Consider the following 19,390-nt stretch of genomic DNA (forward strand, 5'->3'; position numbering starts at 1 on the left):
ATTTTTTTTTCTTCATTACTATATCCTTGGTGTCTGGCATATAGTCGGGGTTCAATAGTTACCAAATGGATAAATGAATAAATTCTAATTCAGAAATGTGTCCAGTTATCCCTCCACCTCCATCCTGATGTTTAGGCCTCAATACCCTCTCAGGGATCACTGAAGCAGCCTTCTTAGTCTGTCCAGCTTCCCATTTCTCCTTCAAATCCCGTCCATAATGCAGCAAAACAGCTATTATCTAAAACACTAAGGTAGTTACCTGAATCTTCAAGTTCTTCATGGGAAGTGGGAAAAACCCTTCATGGGCTCTCCTACCCCCTACCTGAAGGGTAAAGTCCAAACTCTTCAGGACTCTGTGATTTGGACCTTTCCATATAGTCACATCCCCCTAACAGCCCATCTCTGAGCCACAGCAAATTACTCTGAATGTTCCAATTTCTCCGGAGCTGCGGGCCTTGGCATATTCTAGCCCCAAACCCCAGCTTGGTGAACGCATTCATCTTTCCATCCTGAACTCAATGGCAGAGCTGGCAACTTTGCTGCCCACATGCTGACATGCTTCTCTTTCCAGGATCTCTCAGCCAGAATTTTCCTCCCTTACAGCACTTACCACTTTGTATCTCTGTGTGCTTCCTTGTTCGTCTCCTCTCCCTGACCTGGCACTCTGAAACCGGGGCTGCTGAGTCTCAGTTATTTTTGTAAACCATGTCTAGCATTGAGCGTGGCCCGATGTAGACATCATTAAATGTTTTTGAATACAGGAATAAGTGTCAGTCTCCCGGAAGGCCCTTTAGGCATTCGGCAGTACTACCCTGCCAGAGCAATCCTCTTTGCCATTAAAAATCCCCCCAAACACCTGCTCAAATCACAGCCCAACACTTGGCAGGAAGGAACTATCCTCCCAGCTGGCAGTTCAGTGAACATGTGGCTTAATCCTTCCACCCTATCCCACAGCTTCTGCTGAAAACAAAAGGGTGATTTTCTATTATATCAGATTCATTCTTGCTCACAGAGGATTGGCTTCCAAGACCTGAAAGGACTAGAGCAGGGGTCCTCAAACTTTTTAAACAGGGGGGCCAGTTCACTGTCCCCACTGTCCCTCAGACCGTTGGAGGGCCGGACTATAATTAATTAATTAATTAATTAATTGCACATATCTTATTTTGAAGTAAAAAAACAAAACGGGAACAAATACAATATTTGTATTTGCATGTGGCCCGCGGGCCGTAGTTTGAGGACCCCTGCACTAGAGGGTGGGAGTGAACATCCAAGGAAAACAATAATGATTTTCTCAACGTCATTTCCCAATCAGAGAGGACAGTTTCTGGTTTACCACTGGCCAGTTTATTACATGATTAAAGTTCAAATAAAAAAATAATAACCAAATTCTCAGCAAAGAGGCTAGAGCCAGAGTTTGGGAGTGCTGCTTCTCTGTCCCAGCCTCTTCGGCCAAGCCCAGCTCCATTAACTCAGCTTGACTCGATCAAGTTCCTCATCAAGACTTGCATCTGTGTCCTGGACATCTCTGCTGTTCCCACGGGAGACTGAGTCCTGGGACCCTGGTACTGGGGCTTTGGTGAGGGCCCCATACACACCCATGGCCTGAGAAGAGGAAGAGAGAGCCATCAGGACATATGGCAGAAGGGATATCACAACCCACCAAAAGCTAAAAAAAAGGTGGGGCTGTGGTTAGTCGGCTTGTTTTTCCTTTTTCCCTCTTCTCAAAAGTCAGTCTCATAAGCTTTGGAGTCAAGTTCTAGGAATTTTACAAACTACCAGAGCAGGGCCACACTCAGAATACTATACAAATATCTGGGGTAGGGGAGGAGGGGAGTCTTAAGAGCTTCCCTATCTCAAGGGATGAGGGGGGGTACCTCATCCTTAGAGATTCATTATCTAGAGGAAATGAAGGGAGGTCTAGATCTCAGGGCACCCGGAAACCTCGCAAGCATGTCAAACTCATAGCCAGCGGGCCGAGAGTCTGACATGCTTGCGTGTGGTATAGAAATGGTGCTGGTGGTGGTAGGGTCTCAGTTTCTGGCATTGGTGCTTGGTGCCAGATCCTCAGGGCACGCTAACCTGAGCCACCATACTGGTGACATCGCTGGGGTTGGAGGGCAGCAGGATGGTGTTGGAGTCCTTGGCCAGTTTGGAGAACGCGCTGACATACTGCTCAGCCACAGTCAGTGAGGCTGCTGCATCTCCATTCTGTGGCCACAGGAGGGATACAATCAGAGATCACAGACTTAGAGAAGGGTGTGGGGTGGGGAGGGGGAGTGGAGAGGAAAAGTCAGGTTCCTGGAAAGAGGATATGCATATCACCAGAGATCATATAACCTGGCTCAATAAAACCCACAAAGGCAGGAACTTCTCCCAAGGGTAGATAAGAGAACCTTTTCCACTGTCAATTTCTGTCTCCCACTCCCACCGAGGGGCCTCTCACGTGTTGTGTCAGAGCTGCAGCCAGGATGCGAATAGCTTCAGCTTTCGCTTTGGCCTTGGCCAGAACTGCACTGGCTTCCCCTGGAAGAAAAGAGACAGAACTAGACCCATGAGGTGAGGTTACCCCATCCCCCCAAGCTCCTGCCCCAGAACCTACCCTCAGAGACCCATGCCCTGCTTTTCCCTCAGGCTCTACCCTCTGCTGACCTGCTGCCTGATTTATTTGTTCAGCCTTTTCTGCCTCCGAGGCCAGGATCTGTGCCTGCTTCTTTCCTTCTGCCACATTGATGGCTGACTCTCGGGTCCCCTCAGACTCTAAAACTGTGGCCCGTTTCCGCCGCTCTGCCTCCACCTGCAATCCCCCAGCAACACCAATCAACAAGAAACCAGAGTAAAACTCTTACACAGACCTGCAACTGTACCCACCACAATAGGGGAGTCCAGGTTCCCATACAAGCAGAGCATGGGAAGTCCTCCCTGGGCCCTACCTGCATCTGCATGGACTCTTTCACCCGGGGCGGCACATGGATGTCCTTGATCTCATACCGGAGGCAGCGGATGCCCCAGCAGTCGGCCGCCTGGTTGATGGCATCCACAATGTTAGCGTTCAGGGACTCCCGCTCCTGGAGGAAGAGAGGTGTAAAAGAGGTATAAGCCTCAACCCACTCATCAGGGGCCTAAGCTGAGAAGGATCTAGGGTTGATCTTGACCCCCAGAAAGGACTGAAGAGTGCCAAGCCTATGTCTTCAAACCCTAACTCTGGCTCAGATCCCCTTACCCGGAAGACTTTGTCGAGAGAGAGTTTGCCAAGCTCTGATCTCATGGTTGTCTGAGCTAGCTGGGTGACAGCATATTCAGGATCCTCCACACCGTAGCTTGCCTGAAAGGAATATGGACAGCGTAGGAAGCTTGGGTGCAGGATTTCAGTGAGGAGAGCACATCAGGAGCTGAATAAAGCAGAAGACAGATACCTTGTAAGGATCCATGATGCGCAGGTAAAGGACTCCATCGATTTGCAGAGTTACATTGTCTGCCGTGCAGGAGCAGGAGAGAAAAGGAGGAAGGTCAGACCTGCAGGTCCCAATCAGCTCCTTCTCCTAAGCTCTGGGTCTCCAGCAACCACATCCTAATGGCCTCAGAGCACCCAAGTCACCCTGCACCCCTCACCGAGAGTCACAGCCGACTGCTCAGGCACGTTGATGACAATTTCCTTGAGACTCTGCACATATCGGATCCGGTCTAACACAGGGATGAGAACGTTCAGGCCCTGGGAAGAAGAGTCATGGGTCTTCAGAAGGATGTGGGGTTGGTATGCAAGCTAGGCCTGGAATGGGTAGGGAATCAACAAATGGACATGCCCAGAAAAGCAGAAGGCTGGGGGTGTCAATGGTAGGGAAGCCCAAGAGAATAGGGATGAGAAGTTTGTCCTCTGAATGGATGGGAGAATCAAGGGAATGGGGGCCAGCAGAGTCTATCTTTCTCCTTGCAGAGGGTGGAGCTGGGAGTGGGTCGGGGAGATTCCCGCGAATGGAGGTTGCTAGGGCAACAGGAAGAGGTGGGAGCATGGTTATGACTGTCAGCAGCCTGGGCTCCGGCCGGTCTGGCCTAGGGAGTTGCAAGCCAAAGGTGAGGGCAGGCCCCAAGGAGGTGCTCTCGTCACCACCCCCGCCATGTCGTGAGGGAACTGGGAGTCCGGCTGGCCCAAGGTGAGCAGAAGAGGGTCTCACAGGCTCCAGGATGCGGTGAAATCGGCCCATTCGCTCCACCACCCAGGCCTCCTGCTGCGGCACAAAGAGCACCACGGTGTTTCGGGGCAATCCCGAGGAGGCACGGCGCGGAGCGCGGCCAGAAGCCTGCAGGGAACCCTGCAGGGAAGACGGGGGTTAGCGGACATCCCGGCCGGCTGGGCGCCGGTTCGGGAGGCATCTTCCTACGCCGCCCGAGAAGGGCTCACGTGGGGACCATGACCTCTGACCCCAGCTCTCGAACCGAACTTGGAATCCCTCTCCTTCCCTGATAAGGACCCGGGTGATCTCTAGCCCAACCCTTGGAGGGAGGTTGCCTTGTTCCTACCCTCAGCAAAAGGGCCCCGGTGCCCCGCGCCGCGCGCGCCAGCATTTCCCACGGCCGTGGAGACCTCCGGAACCAACGAGATGCGGAGCAGAGCGGCCGCTCTAGACTAGAAGGCGGACCTACGCCTTTTCCCCCCCCTGTATTTCCACTCCTCCGGATGCACTTCCGCTCGCCTCTTGGCTCCCGCACTCATACTCAGCCAATCAGCGTTTACGTGGCAGAAGCGTGCTTCAAGGTGTTTCCTGGGAAACGCAGACCTAGAGAGGGCCCAAGGGTGGAGCTTGTTATGGCTCTCGCGGATCCAGCTGAAGATCCCGGGCGCGGTGACCAAAATGAAGGCTATTTCCGTGTGCTGGTGGCCCAGACACACCTCCCACCGAGTTCTTACCCCCGCAAGAGAGAGACAGTTTACCCTTCTGAGCGTATAACCGCGTCCATCGGTCACCATAACGACCAGGGTATTGGAGCTGACTCGTAGCCACGATTGCCGGTTGCCATAGTGACATTCTCTGGCAGTCCTGCTGTGATATACCCAGCCCTCCCACCGGGGACTGACCCCATTCCTGTTGCCATGGTGACTGGGCCTAACATTGTCCGGTAATTGGTCTGAGGTTTCCCCCTTCCCTCTTTTCCCAAGGCACCGTAGCTTCTTCTACCCCTTCCGCGAGTCAGGGTCTATCAGGTCTGATACCCTTGCACAGAGTCCAGCAGAGCCCTGGTTCAGCCTTGTCTGGAACATGTCACCCTGCACACATCCCTGATGCTCTGGCACATCCTTTAAGCGACTTGCATATTGACCCTCATTTTATATATCAGGGCAATAAAGCTCAGAGGGGCTAAAATCATTAACAGAACTAGTACAAAAATTCGTGTACACAGAGAGTTCAACTTTTATGACTAAATCTTCCCTACCTCCTAACCCCATTAACTGAAAAAAGGCAAGACCAGACCCTGAGGCTCTGCAGGACTTCCCCTAAGACCTCATGGCCTCAGGCCCCCTTTCCTGAAAGAAGGGCAGAGTCCCAACTTCAAATTGGCCCTCCATCCCCATTCCCATGCTCTCAAAAGAAAAAGTACAGCTTAGCTCAAGTTTCCAAACAAGAATTTATTTTCTTTCTCTTTTTTTTTTTCTCTAAAAAAAAAAAAAAAAAGTACCAGGTACAATTTTTCTGGTGTTTTGTTTTTCAAGTTTCAACAAATGCTTGTTCCCCTCAGCCCAGCCCCAGGAGTCAGGGCTAAAGCTGTCAGAGTCTGGAGTGGGATATGGGGTAGTTGGGAACCACATGATTGAGTTTGAGGGGTGCCCTTCACCCCAGCTGAGGTAGGTGGGTCAGAGTCTGGCCAGGTGAGAGGAAGGATCCTGGTCCTTGGCCCTGACTCTGTCCCCTGAACACCTTCCTCAGTCAGGACCCCAAAGCAAGGAGACACAAGCAGGAGAGGGACAACTGGAGTCTGGAGCCCTAGATGAGGGGTAGTTAACCCCATGTGTGTGCACATGCATGCATGTTCTCTTTCTCACACACATACCATACACACAAGCTTGTGTACACACACACACACACAAACACACACACACACACATATAAGTTGCTTTCAGAGAGGGGTCAGAGGATAGAGGAAGTGAAAAATGTAGGGAAGGACAGGAGAAGTTGAGTGTTTGGCTAGTAACTCAGTCCTTCTGGGATAACCTCTCTGCCCTCAGCTGAGGGAGAGCAGTTCTCCTTCAGCCCCAACATCAGCCTTTTCAATTCCTGAAATTGGAGCAATATCTGAGTGGGAAAGAAGGTGGAGCAATGCCAAATATTGGGTTTGGAAGGTTACCAAGGCAATCCAATCCGAATAAATTATTAATTAAAAATAAATAAAATAATAAGTGGCCCCTGCCTAGGGCAGGGAGGCAATGTTGGCATGATTTGCCTGGGGACTTGGGACAATCTCAGGGTACCTCCAGTTCCTCCTCTCACTCCCTAGCTGGTCTGGAAATTCCAAGGGAGGGGGCAGGCACGTGGAGAACCCAGAGTAGGGCAGACTGTGGTAAGGATCAGAAGCTTTAAATACCCAAATAATCAATTTGGGCATACGTATGGTGAGGGCTTTAATTCAAGCCTGAAGGGTCTCTTGCCACCTCTCCACATGTTTGCTTTGTCCAGGATGGAGCAGGATGGGCTGGTCCTTGGCCCACATGGTTCAGGGCATTGGCAATCAGGGCAAAGGTGAATAACGTGGATTGTGAGGGGCCTCAGTCACAGCCTGCAGTTCATAGGGGAGCCCTGTGTCCAGTTCCAGGCTCCGGCGGGAAAAAAGCAGGCGGATGTCTCCATGCAGGCTTAAGCGGCCTGAGCGGGAGCTCCGAAACCTGGGGGAGGAAAGGGTGATCACAATAAGGATCCAGACAGCAGAGAAGCAAGGAGAGATCCTCTTCAGGGAAGGGATACATGTGTTGGTGAAAGGATGCCTGGGTCTCCCCAGCTGCCCCTGAGCTCACCTGAGGTGCAGCAAGTAGCAGAGGAGACGGTGGGTGGGGCTAGCATTTCCCTCCTCACCCACAGGCACCAAAAAGAGGCGATGGCGCAAGAAGGTCATGTGGGCAGCAGGCATGTCCGAGAAGTCAAAGGTCACAAGGAACATCTTCACCACAGTCTGGTTGGGGTTAAATAAGGTCTGGGGGCAGGACAAGCAAGGTTGGTAGGGCCAAAGGGCTGTTTTCCTCTCCCCACTCGCACACCCACTCCCCCTCAGGGAAAACTCACCACTTGGATGGTGCCCACTTTGGGCACGCTGTAACCCTTCCTCCCCAGGGGGTTCAGGTCCACGACGCCCTGGGAAGGCCATAGAGCCGTCAGCCTATGGGCATTAGGAGAGCCCTGAATACCCATTCAGCTCCACAGTCTCACTCTGGGACCTGGCCCTGTCCCCCACTAGAGTTGTCCCTACTGCCCTGACTCTTTTCTAGGTGAGGAACACCTAAAGAAGACCTCATGCCCCCAATCCCTCCTCCTTAAAAGCTGATTTTGGGTTGACATCAGGTCATACCAGAAAGGGGGCCGGGGCATTTTGCTCAGAAACATCAAAGAAGGTGACAGTGACAGGCAGCGTGACATGCTGGGGGCAGTAGGATCCACTAGCTCCAATCTCTGCAGTGAAGCCCTCAATGTGGCCAGATGGTGCAAAGCGTCCTCGAAGCAATGATTCCTAGGGTGGGGAAACACACTATGAAAGAGATGCCAGCTGTTCTCCTTATCCATCCAAGCCATACTCCACCATCCCACTTCCCCCCAAACGCCCCAATCATGGAATCCGGGGGTAACTACCTCAAAGTTGCCCAACAGGGTACGGCTGATTGCGGGGGTAGGAACAGGGGAGGCACTGGGGGGGCTCAGCAGGTCTGGGCCCTTCTGGAGGCTTCGAAGGGAGCTCCTGGTAGGGCAGGGATACAGAGTGGGTTGGCTTGAGGTATTCTGGGATGTCTGCTCATGTTCTTGGGCCCCACCCTTGACCATTACCCGGGCCTTCTGCCCTGGGGTCCCCTAGCCTGGAGTGAGAAGGAGGATTATAGACTTCTGTCCCCATTTCCCATGAACAGGACAAAGGGAAGCTGGGCACTTACAGCTTCAGGCGACGGGCACCTTTCAGCCTCCGTCCCATAGGACTGCAGTCTGTTGGATCCTATGGAGAACAAAGATTGAAGAAAAAGATTGGGTGGAGGCCAGATATGTTTGGAGAAGCGGGGGCTCATCACGAGCTCTATAGAAACATCCCCCCGGGCCCTCACCTTTTTCCAAAGGGGAGGAGGACAGGGGGTTAGACAGAAAAGGGGAAGGGGACTTAGAAGTACAAATTTCCAGTTATAAAATAAGTCACAGGGATATAACGTTAGCACAGGGAAGAGTCATAATGTAATAACTACGTACAGTGACAGACTGTTACTAGACTTATCGTGGTGATTACTTTGTAAGGTATATAAATGTTGCATCACTATGTCGTATAGCTGAAGCTAATATAATATTGTGTCAATTATAATTTAAAATAAATTTTAAAAAATAGTAGACCACCTCCTCTCCTGGCTTACCAGCACAGGCTCCTTGGGCCCAGGCAGCAGGTGGTTCCAGAAGGGTGTGACTTTGGCATCAGAACTGTTGGCAGCAGGAGGGTGACCCAGGGTTCCCCGGCGCTTCTGAGGGGCTGGCCCCTCATCCTCAAAGCTGACATCCAGAGCTTCTCCAGCAGGAAGCAGCCTTCGCTTGGTGGGGCAGGGGCCTGGAGGTCCAGGGCCAGGGGGTGTGTGCTCGGGACTGTGCCCATTGGCAGTGCCAGGGCATTCCCTAGGCCAGGGGCTGCCCCCATTGCCCACCCCAGCCACTGGGCTCTTACACCCTATTTGTGCAAGACTGTGCAAATCAGTGTCAAGTGTGTGCAGCTGGCCTGGAGGGGCTCGCCCTGGGGATTCCCCAAGGGACCCCTGTCCCCCGGGATCTGGGGAAGCCCAGTCTCTGGTGTGCAAAGTATTGCAGGAAGCATTTGATGGGGGCCAGGGGAGACTCTGGGCCCCTGAAGTCCAAGGTGAGGTGGAGCTACCTCCCTGTTCTACAACACACAGGCCATGATGGCAGAAATGCTGGCTGGCCACACCCAGCCCCAACCCCAGCCCCTCTGGGCCCAATGGCCCCACAGTAGATGGCTCTTCAGGGGGCTGTCCCTCTCTGACCCCCAGCCCAGGGCCTCTCTTCAGCTCCCGGGGGCCCTCAGTAAGTGGGGATGACCGTTTCAGGGCCCTGTGAGGCTCAGAGGCACCAGCTGGAGAGGAAAAGATGGATACCTGGTAGACCCTGGGGGATGGCACCCCTCCTGCTGGGCTGTAGCCCGTGAGCAGGCCACCCTGGCGGGCCCCCTGCCTGACTGCGGGCTGTGAAGGGCCAGCCTCTGGCTCTGAGGAAGGAGATGGCTCCGCCTGCACGTGGCGCATGAAGACCCCCTTGTGTCAGGGGGGCCCCCCCTCACAGCCTTTATGCTGGGCCTGGGCTGGGGGGTCTGGGGACATCTGTGCAAAAGAAGAGAAAAATAAAGGTAGTCAGAGGAATCCATGAGTTTTCTCCCTCCCAGCTGAGTTTCAGGTCCTTCCCTGGCCTGAAGAGGTGACCTTGAAGGTTAGCGGGGATAAAGGTGTTCAGATCCCTAGATGGATTAATGGAACACAGAAGCCACCCAGAGCTTCTGAGAGGGTGACATGTTTAGCTCAGGTTTCTTACTGGACCTGCTCCACCTCCCTCTTTCTGGCACTCACCCCGATGAAGAGGCCTTAAGCCTAGCTGAGTGTTCCCTCTTTCTGACTGATGTCTTGCTCTCCTAGCTTGTAGTCTGGTCCATGCCCGCTGCACTGGCAAGGTGACTGCCACCATTCCGTGCAGCTCCTGGGCTCAGCTGGACCCTGAGGAGAGAAGAACAGATGTAAACCAGGATCCCTGTAGTCAGTGGTAAGGCTCGTCTCCGACTGTGGGCTAACAGAGTACACCCCAGGACATCCTCTGCCCTTATGAGGAGCTCTTCAGAAACAGAAGGGGCAGTCTTGGGATCCAGGTCCCCGAGAGCAGAGCTGGGCTACCTACGGATTTACAGAGGCAGGTTTTGGCTCAATGTAATAAGGATCTGATAAGTTGAGGCAGGATTACCACTTGTTAGGGCCAACACTCTGGGGACTTGTGCTCTGAATGGGAAGAGATACCCCAAGATTCAAAAGACCACACCAGATGAGAGGTGTGGCCGTACAAGAATTCAGCCCTCGTAGTCAACGCCACCATATGTCTGTCTCTAAAGAGACAAGTGCTACCCCAGAGCCCTATGGGCAGAGATCTTGCAGAAACTCACCCCCGCCCCCCCCACCCCCCACCCCGCCCTCCATCAGCATTCCTCAGGAGTACCAACCTCAGGTCAGCTCAAAGTGGACCCTTCAGCCTTAAAATTACCAATTGCCCCCAGCAGTCTGTCCCTTTAACAGGAGGCAACAAATCTAACCATAAACAAGTATGTGTGTGTGTGTGTGTGGGGGGGGGGAGCGGGGAGGGGGAGCACTGCAGAGGCACTACTCCTCCCGCTAGGCCCTGCAAACTAGAGATAAGGCAGCTGCAGTCAGACAGCCAGAAGCAACTAGAGGTACCTTTTTGCTCCTCTCCAACACATTTCCAATACCCCAAACCCAAACCACTGCTTTTCTGCCAGAACACAAGATGGTCTTCACGAACTAGTCCACCCTCAGCAGCCCATACTGGGGGAGGGGAATGTCAAATTGAAGACCATTTCCCTTCACGGAAGGAAATACTTCTCTTTGGGCGATAGCCTTTGGTGCCTGACATCCTCAATGCCCTTTCCACTTCAAGAAATGCCTTCTGTTTGTCTACCCCAAGACCTACCCTTTTCCCTTGGCTAGGGCAAATGTCACCCCCTCCAGAGAGCCCATTCTGGCCACTTCAGACCACAGAGATCATTCTCCTCTGAGACCTCACCTATGGCAGTGTCACTATCTCCTGTAACCCAGTGACAGTTCTGTTCCCTCTGTGGGTAAGACATCTCCTAGACTGACCATAGGGTTCTTGAGGATAGGTCTGCACCCCACTATTCTGTCCAATTCCAAGCACAGGGCTAGGCACACAGCAGAGCTCAAAAAAGCGGAATGCAAGCCCCAGAGATTCGGGCAGCGGTTCTGACAATGCAGAGGAAAACTTCCAGAATGAGAGCAGCAGAGAGATTAACTGTATAGGGAGAATGAGAATCAGCAACAGAGGTGGGAGTAGAGGCAGGGTAAAGGGGGAGATTTGCACCCAGGGACTGAAAAGCTCTCTGACACTAAATTCTCATCATTGCATCCCACACTATCCTAGGTCATCAAGTTCTCATTAGAACTGGGATCTCTAAGAAAATTCTGGTTTCCTGTGGTGAGTGGGGTGGCGGGAAAGGACAGAATGCCAATGGCAGTGTTGTCAGAGTACAGTCTGTACTCTCTCTACCCCTCCTTTCCTCTACCCAAGCCATATGGATTCAGGAAGGGCCTTTTCCTTAGGACTTCCACCTCCAAGTCATCCCAACGGGCCTCTTGAGCCCTTGCCCTGGGGAAGCCAGGTGATGACATGATGCCCTACTTGACCCCAGCATGTGTGGCACCTGCTCATTACCCCAGAGCCCTCTCAGTTCCTGCCCTGTCAGTGAGAAGCTCTAAGACTTCCCTGCCACCCAGCCAGTCTGGCTCTAGACCATGGCTTCAAGCTGACTCATGGGGCAGGACTTCGGGGGAAGGGTAGGCCAAACCTCCTCTCAATGTAGGGGGTGGGCAGCAGCTGGCTTCAAACAGCTGTGCCAGGCTTTGGCTGGCCAAGACTACAGCTCCCAACATGCCAAGGGAGCATGGCCAGCCAAAACAACAAGTACCAGAATACCATGGGGTCTGTACCCTCAGACACCTGCTTAGCCTGGGAGGTGGGGGTAGGTGGGTGTTAGCAGGCTCACTCTCCCCTTAAAGATATCCATTTCTACTCTGCTCAAGGAGGGTGGTAGGAAGAGAAATTCCTCTCCCATGTGCTTCTCACCCTCATCCTGTTCAGAGAGAACTGCTGCTAGCTGCTTTAAATTTTGTCCCTACACATGTGCAAACTAGGGGGCTTGTTTCCATAGACTACCACTGTGGGCAGGAAGGTCAACCACTGCTCTCTCACCACCCTCTTGGCTACTGGCCTAGAGCCCTCCACCCTCAGTGGAGAGGGGGCAGATCTCAGCACCAACTCCAAACGGAACCTGGCATACTCAGCCGGGGTTCCTGGACTCCTTGTTTTGGACCATCCCCCATCCCCACTTCCTACTTTGCCTCCCAAGTCCTTTCTCACCCCTCCCTCCCCACAGCCTGGGACAGGCCCCATCCCATCCCGAAGCTTCGTAGGTTTGCTCTTTCCCTTAGTACACACTCACCCCGCTCCCAAATTGGCTCCGCCACGGCGGTCGCAGCTCCAGGTCCCTCCGTCCCCGTCCCCGTCCCTCCCTTCGAATCCCCAGTCCTCCCCGACACGGGCCCCCAACCCAAACAAAGGGTGGCTCAGGCTGAGTCCTGCTCTGCTAGGCTCTTCTCTGTTTAGCTTCGTGTGCAACGCTAGCGGGCCCTGGCGTCTGCAGCCCCCCAGCCACTGCTGCGCCCCTCCCCGCGACTGTTCCTCCCCGTGGCCGCCCCGGCTCCGCGCTGCCGACTCTGCTGCCCCTCTGACTCACAGGCCATTTCCTACCAGCTGATGGGGCTGCCCGCCCCGCCCAGCGTCCCAACCCCCCCACCCCCGCGGCAGCCGCGACCGCCACGCCCCCCTCAGGCCACGCCCTCCACGGCAGCGACCATGCTCATTGGCCCATAGGAGGCCAGCCTCCCACGACCTCAAGAGAGGGGCACGCCCCCTCCAAGAGATGCACACCCATTGGTCCATATGGGGGCAGGCCTATCCAGAGTCGCCCCGCCCACCTCCTTAACTCCTCACCTGCCGAAGTTCAAAGCGTCTCTCTGCCCAGCCATGTAACCCTTTCAAAGAAAGGCATAGGCCTCTTACTTCTCCTCCCCCAACCCCTTCCTCTACGGAGGCTAGTAAATAAAAAAGACGTCCTAGAGCTTTCATAGACACAGCTGGACAACCTCCAAAATCCACCTGCTCTTCCCACACCAGACCCCAAATAACCCCACTCCCATTCATCTTTCTATGTTTTGCAAACCGGAGCTCCAGAGACCAGAGAATTGTTGGAGCCTAGGAAGATTCCTTCATGCCAGAGCAGATGAAAAAAGCCCTGAAGTGGGATACTATCTCTTTCCATTGAGACATGGTATTCTTTTTTTTTTTTTCTTCTAATCCTCACCCAAGGATATATTTCCCATTGATTTTTAGAGGGAGTGAAAGAGAGAGGGAAAGACAGAGAGAAATACCGATGTGAGAGAAACACATTGATTGGTTGCCTTCCGCATGCCCCTGGACCAGAGCCGGACTAGGGCCCAGGCCCCTGCTGGTGGAGGAACCTGCAACTGAGGTACGTGCCCTTGACCAGAATGGAACCCGGGACCCTTTGGTCCGCAGGCCGAGGTTCTATTCACTGAGCCAACCCGGCTAGGGCTGAGAAATGGTATTCTTCCTTCTCTTACTCTATGTTGATATTCTTTTGCCTTTATTAGAGGGACCCCATGAGCTCCCGAGATAGGGGTACATTTTAATTCAGAGACCTTAACATCATTCTTTGTGTCTCTGAACTCCCATTCTGAGATTAGTCTGCTTCATCCCTTCTGCCTGTAATTTCTATTCATAGGCCCCTGTTCAAGGAGGCAGAACACCCATGGGAAGTGGGATGGAAGGCTTCTGCCCAGAGTGGGGGAAATATGCCCAACTCTTGCGATGGGGCTCACCCCTATGACTCACAGCTCCCTCGAAACTCCCCACCCTCCCCCTGAGTCACTGGGCCCCAGGCCCAGCCAAATTAAGTCACAGCAGAACCAGCATTCCTAATTCTTGTTTTCCTATTCTTTAAATGACCAGGATGGAAACCTCTGTAAGTTAAAAGAAACTTTTCAGAGGGGCTGCTCTAGGGGAAAGCTAAGGAAATAGATAGCACTGTCTATCTTTCTACCTGCACTTGTCAGCAAGTCCAATAGTTTGGAACTTAGGAGGCTTTTCTCATAGTCTTCCACAGAAGCAGGAGGCAAACACCAGAACCAAAAGATGGAAGACTCAAACTGAGGCCCCGGAGAATTGACAACAGCCAGGGCAGCTCCCTGGTTGGACCCCCCAGAACATGGGGAGTCTGTACTTCTATAGTTCAGAGGCCACAGAAGGCCCAAGGTCCTTGTTTTATCATACCTCTGTTGTGGGCCTCAAGGTCCCTGAGGTTGTCATTGGACAGTAAAAAGAGGTTCCCCTCCCCCTACTTTCTCCTTGTGCTCTAGACTTAGGAAGGGCAAGCAAGTAAGTTAGTTCCTCTACCTTCTCCTCACCTCAGACCAAGGGAAAACCCTGAAAAAGAACCCAGTTGCCATTCATTGACTTCCTTGCTGGTTCCCTAATGGTAAGAAACAGGAGTAAAGGAATTTTCAACACCCTGGACAAAATTGCAGAGTACGAATGTCAGAGTCTACTTGCCTTAGTAAAAGCTTTCTGGTGGACAAAGAACACTGTAGGAAAGGAATAATCCCTTGGTGACAGACCCTACCTTGTTCTCTCTTAGTGCCATTAATATAGGCCCAGGCCTTGGTAACCTGCAAAGGTCAGGATATCAGAGGGAAAGATCAAAGATGTTCTAAGCCTCAGTGTGCCCTGGAAAAGCAGCATAGCACAATCAAGGGGCCTTACCTAGCTGCCCTAACTCTTAACCTGCTTTATTTAGCCACTATCAACAGCTAAACCCCCCCCCCTTTCTCTCTCTCTCTCTCCCACACACATTTCTTTCTCCCCCTATTACAATGGAAGCTCCATTGAAAGCAGAAACTTTGTTTTGTTCATGCAGGTATTCCCAGAATCGACATCAGGGCCTGGCACACAATAGATGTTCACTAAACATTGGCTGAAGGAGGCAATGAGCCCTGGCCAAACAGCAATCAGGAGATCTGGGTCCTAATTCCTGCTCTTTTACTGTGAAACCTGGAGAAAACCAGTCTCTTTGGTGGTAAGTTGCCAAATCTGTAAAATGAGGGGTTTGCATAAATGATGACCACTAAGGACCGCCACGACTCTGGCCTTATACCACTATAATTCTGATGGCTATTGTTCACTCATATGCATTTTCAAAAGATGGGTTCAAGCGTCTGAATGCCTTGCAGCTTGTATGGAAGCAGAAAGGCTATATACAACAGCCTCAGCACAGTAAACTAATGCCCTTTCTCTTCATGCCCCACCCACTGACACAAATGCCCCAATCCTGAGGAAGCTGGAGTGAGTCTGCCCTAGGCCCGCCTCTCTGACAGACAGTCAGGGAAGCTGGGTTGCCATAGCAATCAGCTCCTCCTTGAAAGGCATCAGCCTGCCCTCCTTTACCCCACCCTACCCCAAGGCTTTGTCTGGCCTTAGCACCCCCTCCTTCCCCAGCCAGTCTCTCAGCTCGCAGAGGCTGGCTTGGGGCCCCTTTCAGCAACACTGTCACATTCATTCAGCCACTGTGTGGAAGACAGGCCTTTCCCACCCTCTCCTCGTCACCTCAGAGGCAAAAGGAACTCTGGCACTACATCAAGTCCCCTCAGGGAACCAGAGGAGCCCCCAAGAGGACTGGGCCCCAGTCTCAGTTCTCACAGTCAGCTCCCAAGCCAGGAATGTGGGAAGCCATTCCCTTTCCTTACCCAGTTGAAGCTCACATCCCTAATTCAGCCTACAATGGTGGTCCAAATCTCAAAACATAGATCAAATACCTTCAATACTCCTCACTATGTCCTTCCTCTCCCAGAAGCCCAGAATTTTTGAGGGCCCTAGGGATCCTCACCCAGGAGTATGAAAAAGGTGGGGAAAATCAGTCTGTGGCAAGTGGTAAAAATATGGCTACCAATCACTTAGGAGCTGTTAAAGGAGACCTTCATAGTCGTGCTGGGTGGAGTCTGGGTCTTGCTGCTGGTTACTAGGGTCTCTGGTCATTGAGTACAAAGTCTGGGGCAGGGCACCGCTCCTAGACGGGCAAGGACCAGGCCAGGCCCCAGGGCGAGGAAGGAAGTGGGAAATGAGCACACCCAGAGCATAAGGGCAGAGCAAAGTGGGGGAGGGGGAAGATAGGGACCAAGGCAGGCTTCTGGAAGGAACAGGAACTGGAGTGGGGGGTTAACAGGAACCGAATGGGGGAAGGGTCCCAGGGACACCAGCTCGGGGAAGCAACCCCAGTCTCAGCCAGAGAGACTCAAAGCAGATTGAGGACACAGTCACACAAGCCCTGTGCTCAGGCCAGAAGGTGGTTAGGTGCTGAGGAGCCAGGAGCACTACAGACTCTAGCCTCTTCAGCCCACTAATTCCATCACCCTCACTCCTAGAACACAGTACACACACACCTTCCTGGAGTCGCTACAATGCCCCCAGACCATTACTTTCTCAAAACACTAGGGGGTTCTGTCTCATCAGTTGGGGCCTACAACCCCTCCCCCTCATACAGTGCTCACAGCCCCGTACTTTCTTCCTCCACAGTCCCTCCATCGCTCCCACACTCTGGGCCACCAGCTCTTCATCACAGCACCCTGTTCCCCCGAAGTGCTTTCGGACCCCCCCCGCCCCCCCCGCCCCCGCTCAAGTATCGTCTCCAAACCTCCCCATCAGACAGGAACCTCACCTCTTCACATAGCACCTTCCATCCCCACAAAGCAGTCCCGCCCCTCCCCCACAAGAGCCCCTGAAGCGTGCACCTGGCCCCCACATTGAGCCCCAACTCCTCCCAAACTCTTGTCTTTCTACCCCCAACAACCTATAGATCCTCTTCTTTTCTTACGTGTCCCCCACCGCCTCATGTCTGCGCAAGCGCACCCCGGTCGTTTCCCCTTCTTCCCCCCGCACCCCGCCCCACACCTGTAGTTCCGTGAATTCCGTTGCACCTGGGGAGGTAGTGGACTGGTGCAGTCACCGAGCGGCCCCAGCTGCAGCCTAGGCCTGCAAACCTCGCCCCTTAGGTCGGAGCCCCGCCCCCGCAACGCCCAAACCCACCCTCTCCCTTGTCCCACCTCCCACCTTCCCCGGGTTCGTCCCCTTTCCTAGTTTCTTGAATTCCTCGGGGTCCTCCCCTGTAACCTAGACCACGCCCCTCTCGGGCTCCGCCTCTTCTCGTCTGCTGGTCGTCTCCCCAGGATCCCCAGCTGGTCCCTGGCCCCACCCCGATCCCTGCCCCCTTTCGGTGTCTCCGCCTCCCGCTAGGACCCGCCCCCTAGAATTCCAGCCTGGCAGAACCGGTGCCAGGCCCCCTTCCAACACCAGCCCCCTCCGGTCTCAGAGCCTCTCCTCCCCCCATCCCTTCTCGCGCTCGCCTCACCCAGGCATGGGAGCTCCAGCCCGGATCCGCCGGCTCTGATTGGCGGCAGCGCCCCCAACGGGTGGCAGGGGAGACAAAGTGATTGCTCCAGGTCGCCTGAGGTCCCACCCCGGCCACGTGCGGCTTCTGTGATGACAGGTCTAGAAGGGCGGGGTCTCAGCCCGCAGGCTGTGGGCCTAGGGCCCTAGGCTGACGGGATCCCGGCGGGTTTGGGGGCGGGACCCGGAGCCAGAGCCCGAGCCGGAGAGCTCCGAGCCTGACCCGGGCGCTCCCCAGGTTTTCGCGTCGGTGTCAGCTGCCTGCGGAACTTGAACCTCTCTGTGGGAAGGTGTGGGTTAGCACGCGCAATTGCCCTAATGGGGGAGGTCTGTGGTGTTTGCAAGGTAGTCTCGGGAAAGGGTGTGTGTGTGTGTGTGTGTGTGTGTGTGTGTGTGAAAATGGGGAAATCTGGACGATGGGGGTCTCAGAGTTGTGAGGTTAAGGGTTTCTGCAGCCTACCATGTGCGGGAGAGTCTGAGTTCTGGGAGACGGGCGATGACAGTCAGATCTGTACCCGCGGAGGTGGGTTGGAGAGGAAGACTGAATTTTAGAAGCCTAAGATTTAATACGGAGATAGGAGAGCCTGAAATCTTTGGAGAAAAGTAGGGCCTTTGCCTTGAACAAGTGTGGAGTGAACTTTGTAACACTTAACATAGGTTCTGTGATTTAATTAGCTTTTGAGTCTTCTCTCCAACTTCCCCACTCCCCACTGGTTCCCGAAATACCGCAAGGGAAGTCGATGCTTACCAGCTACCGGTAGATGGCAGCACAGGACCCTTGCTGACCTGAGTGGCCCTCAGTCCAGAGCCTAAGGGGCCTCACTAGAGCGGGCTGTACTGTTGACTGTATGGTAGGTCAGACCTGATCAAATCTGTTTCTTTACGTCTCCATGACTTTTTTTGTGAGTAGTTAACTTAAACTGGTTTTACTGAACACTAATGGTGTACTAGGGGAAAAATTTTTTTTCTCTGCCTTTAAGGGACTTATTTTAGATAGTCATACAAATACCTATATAATCCTAAAGAGAATAAAGTTTGAAGGGTATTGTGTAGTGGAAAAAGCACATTGAAGTCATTTGGGTTGGTCTTGAACTTTGCGTACTTACTAGCTGTATGGATTTGGGTAAATTAATTGACTTTTATTTATATTTAAATATATTTTTATTGCTTTCAGAGAGGAAAGGAGAGGGAGAGGGAGATAGGAAACATCAATGATGAGAGAATCATTGATAGGCTGCCTCCTGCACGCCCCACATTGGGGATGGAGCCAGCAACCTGGGCATGTGCCCTTGACCGAAATTGAACCTGGGACCCTTCAGTCTGCAGGCCAATGCTCTATCCGCTGAGCCAAACCAGCTAGGGCAGAACAATTTAGATTTATAGAAATTTTGTGAAGATAGTACAGTTTCCATATACCTCATACCCAATTTCCCTTTTATTATCATCTTACCTTAGTATGGTTCATTTGTTACAATTAATGAATCAATATTGATACATTAATTAAAGCCTATACTTTATTCAGGTTTCCTTAGTTTTTACCTCATGTCCTTTTTCTGTTCCAGGATCCCATCTAGGATAGCACATTACATTTAGTTGTCATGTCTCAAGTTCCTCTTGGCTGTGACAGTTCTTCAGACTTTCTTATTTTTAAAATGTTTTCATTAATTTTAGAGAGAGGAAGGATTCACTGGACAACACCCAACCAACTAAGCCACACTGGCCAGGGCCCTTCCTCTTAAATTGTAACTGGTAGCCCTAGCCAGTTTGCTCAGTGGATAGAGCCTCGGCCTCCGACTGAAGGGTCCCTGGTTCAATTGTGGTCAAGGGCACATGCCTGGGATGCAGGCTCA

The 19,390-nt window shown here is 52.9% G+C and overlaps 3 protein-coding genes across 6 annotated transcripts in view; 1 reads left to right on the forward strand and 2 right to left on the reverse strand.

Annotated features, from left to right (window-relative positions):
• Positions 1-1,321: 1,321 nt before the first annotated feature.
• Positions 1,322-4,670, reverse strand: STOML2 (stomatin like 2). The gene is made up of 10 exons (XM_059657249.1): positions 4,516-4,670; positions 4,170-4,307; positions 3,610-3,709; positions 3,414-3,472; positions 3,221-3,322; positions 2,931-3,065; positions 2,650-2,794; positions 2,444-2,523; positions 2,080-2,208; positions 1,322-1,602 (listed from the first exon to the last, which is right to left on the reverse strand). Exons 1-10 carry the CDS (start codon positions 4,558-4,560, stop codon positions 1,465-1,467), a joined length of 1,071 nt encoding a protein of 356 aa, XP_059513232.1. The 5' UTR covers positions 4,561-4,670; the 3' UTR covers positions 1,322-1,464.
• Positions 4,671-5,600: 930 nt separating this feature from the next.
• ATOSB (atos homolog B) lies at positions 5,601-17,199 on the reverse strand. 4 transcript variants are annotated; one of them, XM_059657245.1, is made up of 9 exons: positions 17,046-17,198; positions 9,797-9,940; positions 8,585-9,553; positions 8,123-8,181; positions 7,827-7,932; positions 7,549-7,707; positions 7,266-7,334; positions 7,001-7,176; positions 5,601-6,871 (listed from the first exon to the last, which is right to left on the reverse strand). In XM_059657245.1, exons 3-9 carry the CDS (start codon positions 9,476-9,478, stop codon positions 6,718-6,720), a joined length of 1,617 nt encoding a protein of 538 aa, XP_059513228.1. In that variant the 5' UTR covers positions 9,479-9,553; positions 9,797-9,940; positions 17,046-17,198; the 3' UTR covers positions 5,601-6,717. The 4 variants fall into 4 exon arrangements, with proteins under 4 accessions (XP_059513228.1, XP_059513230.1, XP_059513229.1 ...); XM_059657247.1 differs by having other exon boundaries at positions 17,072-17,137; XM_059657246.1 differs by lacking the exon at positions 17,046-17,198 and adding an exon at positions 12,466-12,739.
• A 291-nt stretch (positions 17,200-17,490) lies between these two features.
• Positions 17,491-19,390, forward strand: part of UNC13B (unc-13 homolog B) — a 159,804-nt gene continuing 157,904 nt past the window's right edge. Inside the window, exon 1 of the mRNA XM_059657252.1 lies at positions 17,491-17,640. Within this exon, the coding sequence (XP_059513235.1) occupies positions 17,634-17,640 (7 nt within the window). The 5' untranslated portion in view covers positions 17,491-17,633. The remainder of the gene's footprint in view (positions 17,641-19,390) is intronic.

Source organism: Myotis daubentonii, chromosome 11 (genome assembly GCF_963259705.1).
Source record: "Myotis daubentonii chromosome 11, mMyoDau2.1, whole genome shotgun sequence".
Classification (NCBI taxonomy): domain Eukaryota; kingdom Metazoa; phylum Chordata; class Mammalia; order Chiroptera; family Vespertilionidae; genus Myotis; species Myotis daubentonii.

Bases quoted from the DNA above. Each gene is read 5' to 3' on its own strand.
- STOML2 (XM_059657249.1), bottom strand. From the start codon at position 4,560: ATGCTGGCGCGCGCGGCGCGGGGCACCGGGGCCCTTTTGCTGAGG. The intron at 4,308-4,515 runs GTAGGAACAAGG...TCTTCCCTGCAG, and splicing joins CCGGGGCCCTTTTGCTGAGG to GGTTCCCTGCAGGCTTCTGG. The intron at 2,209-2,443 runs GTGAGAGGCCCC...CTGTGGCCACAG, and splicing joins CTGCAGCTCTGACACAACAC to AATGGAGATGCAGCAGCCTC.
- ATOSB (XM_059657245.1), bottom strand. From the start codon at position 9,478: ATGCGCCACGTGCAGGCGGAGCCATCTCCTTCCTCAGAGCCAGAGGCT. The intron at 8,182-8,584 runs GTAAGCCAGGAG...TGTTCTCCATAG, and splicing joins GGCCCAAGGAGCCTGTGCTG to GATCCAACAGACTGCAGTCC. The intron at 7,708-7,826 runs GTAGTTACCCCC...TCCCCACCCTAG, and splicing joins CCCTGTTGGGCAACTTTGAG to GAATCATTGCTTCGAGGACG.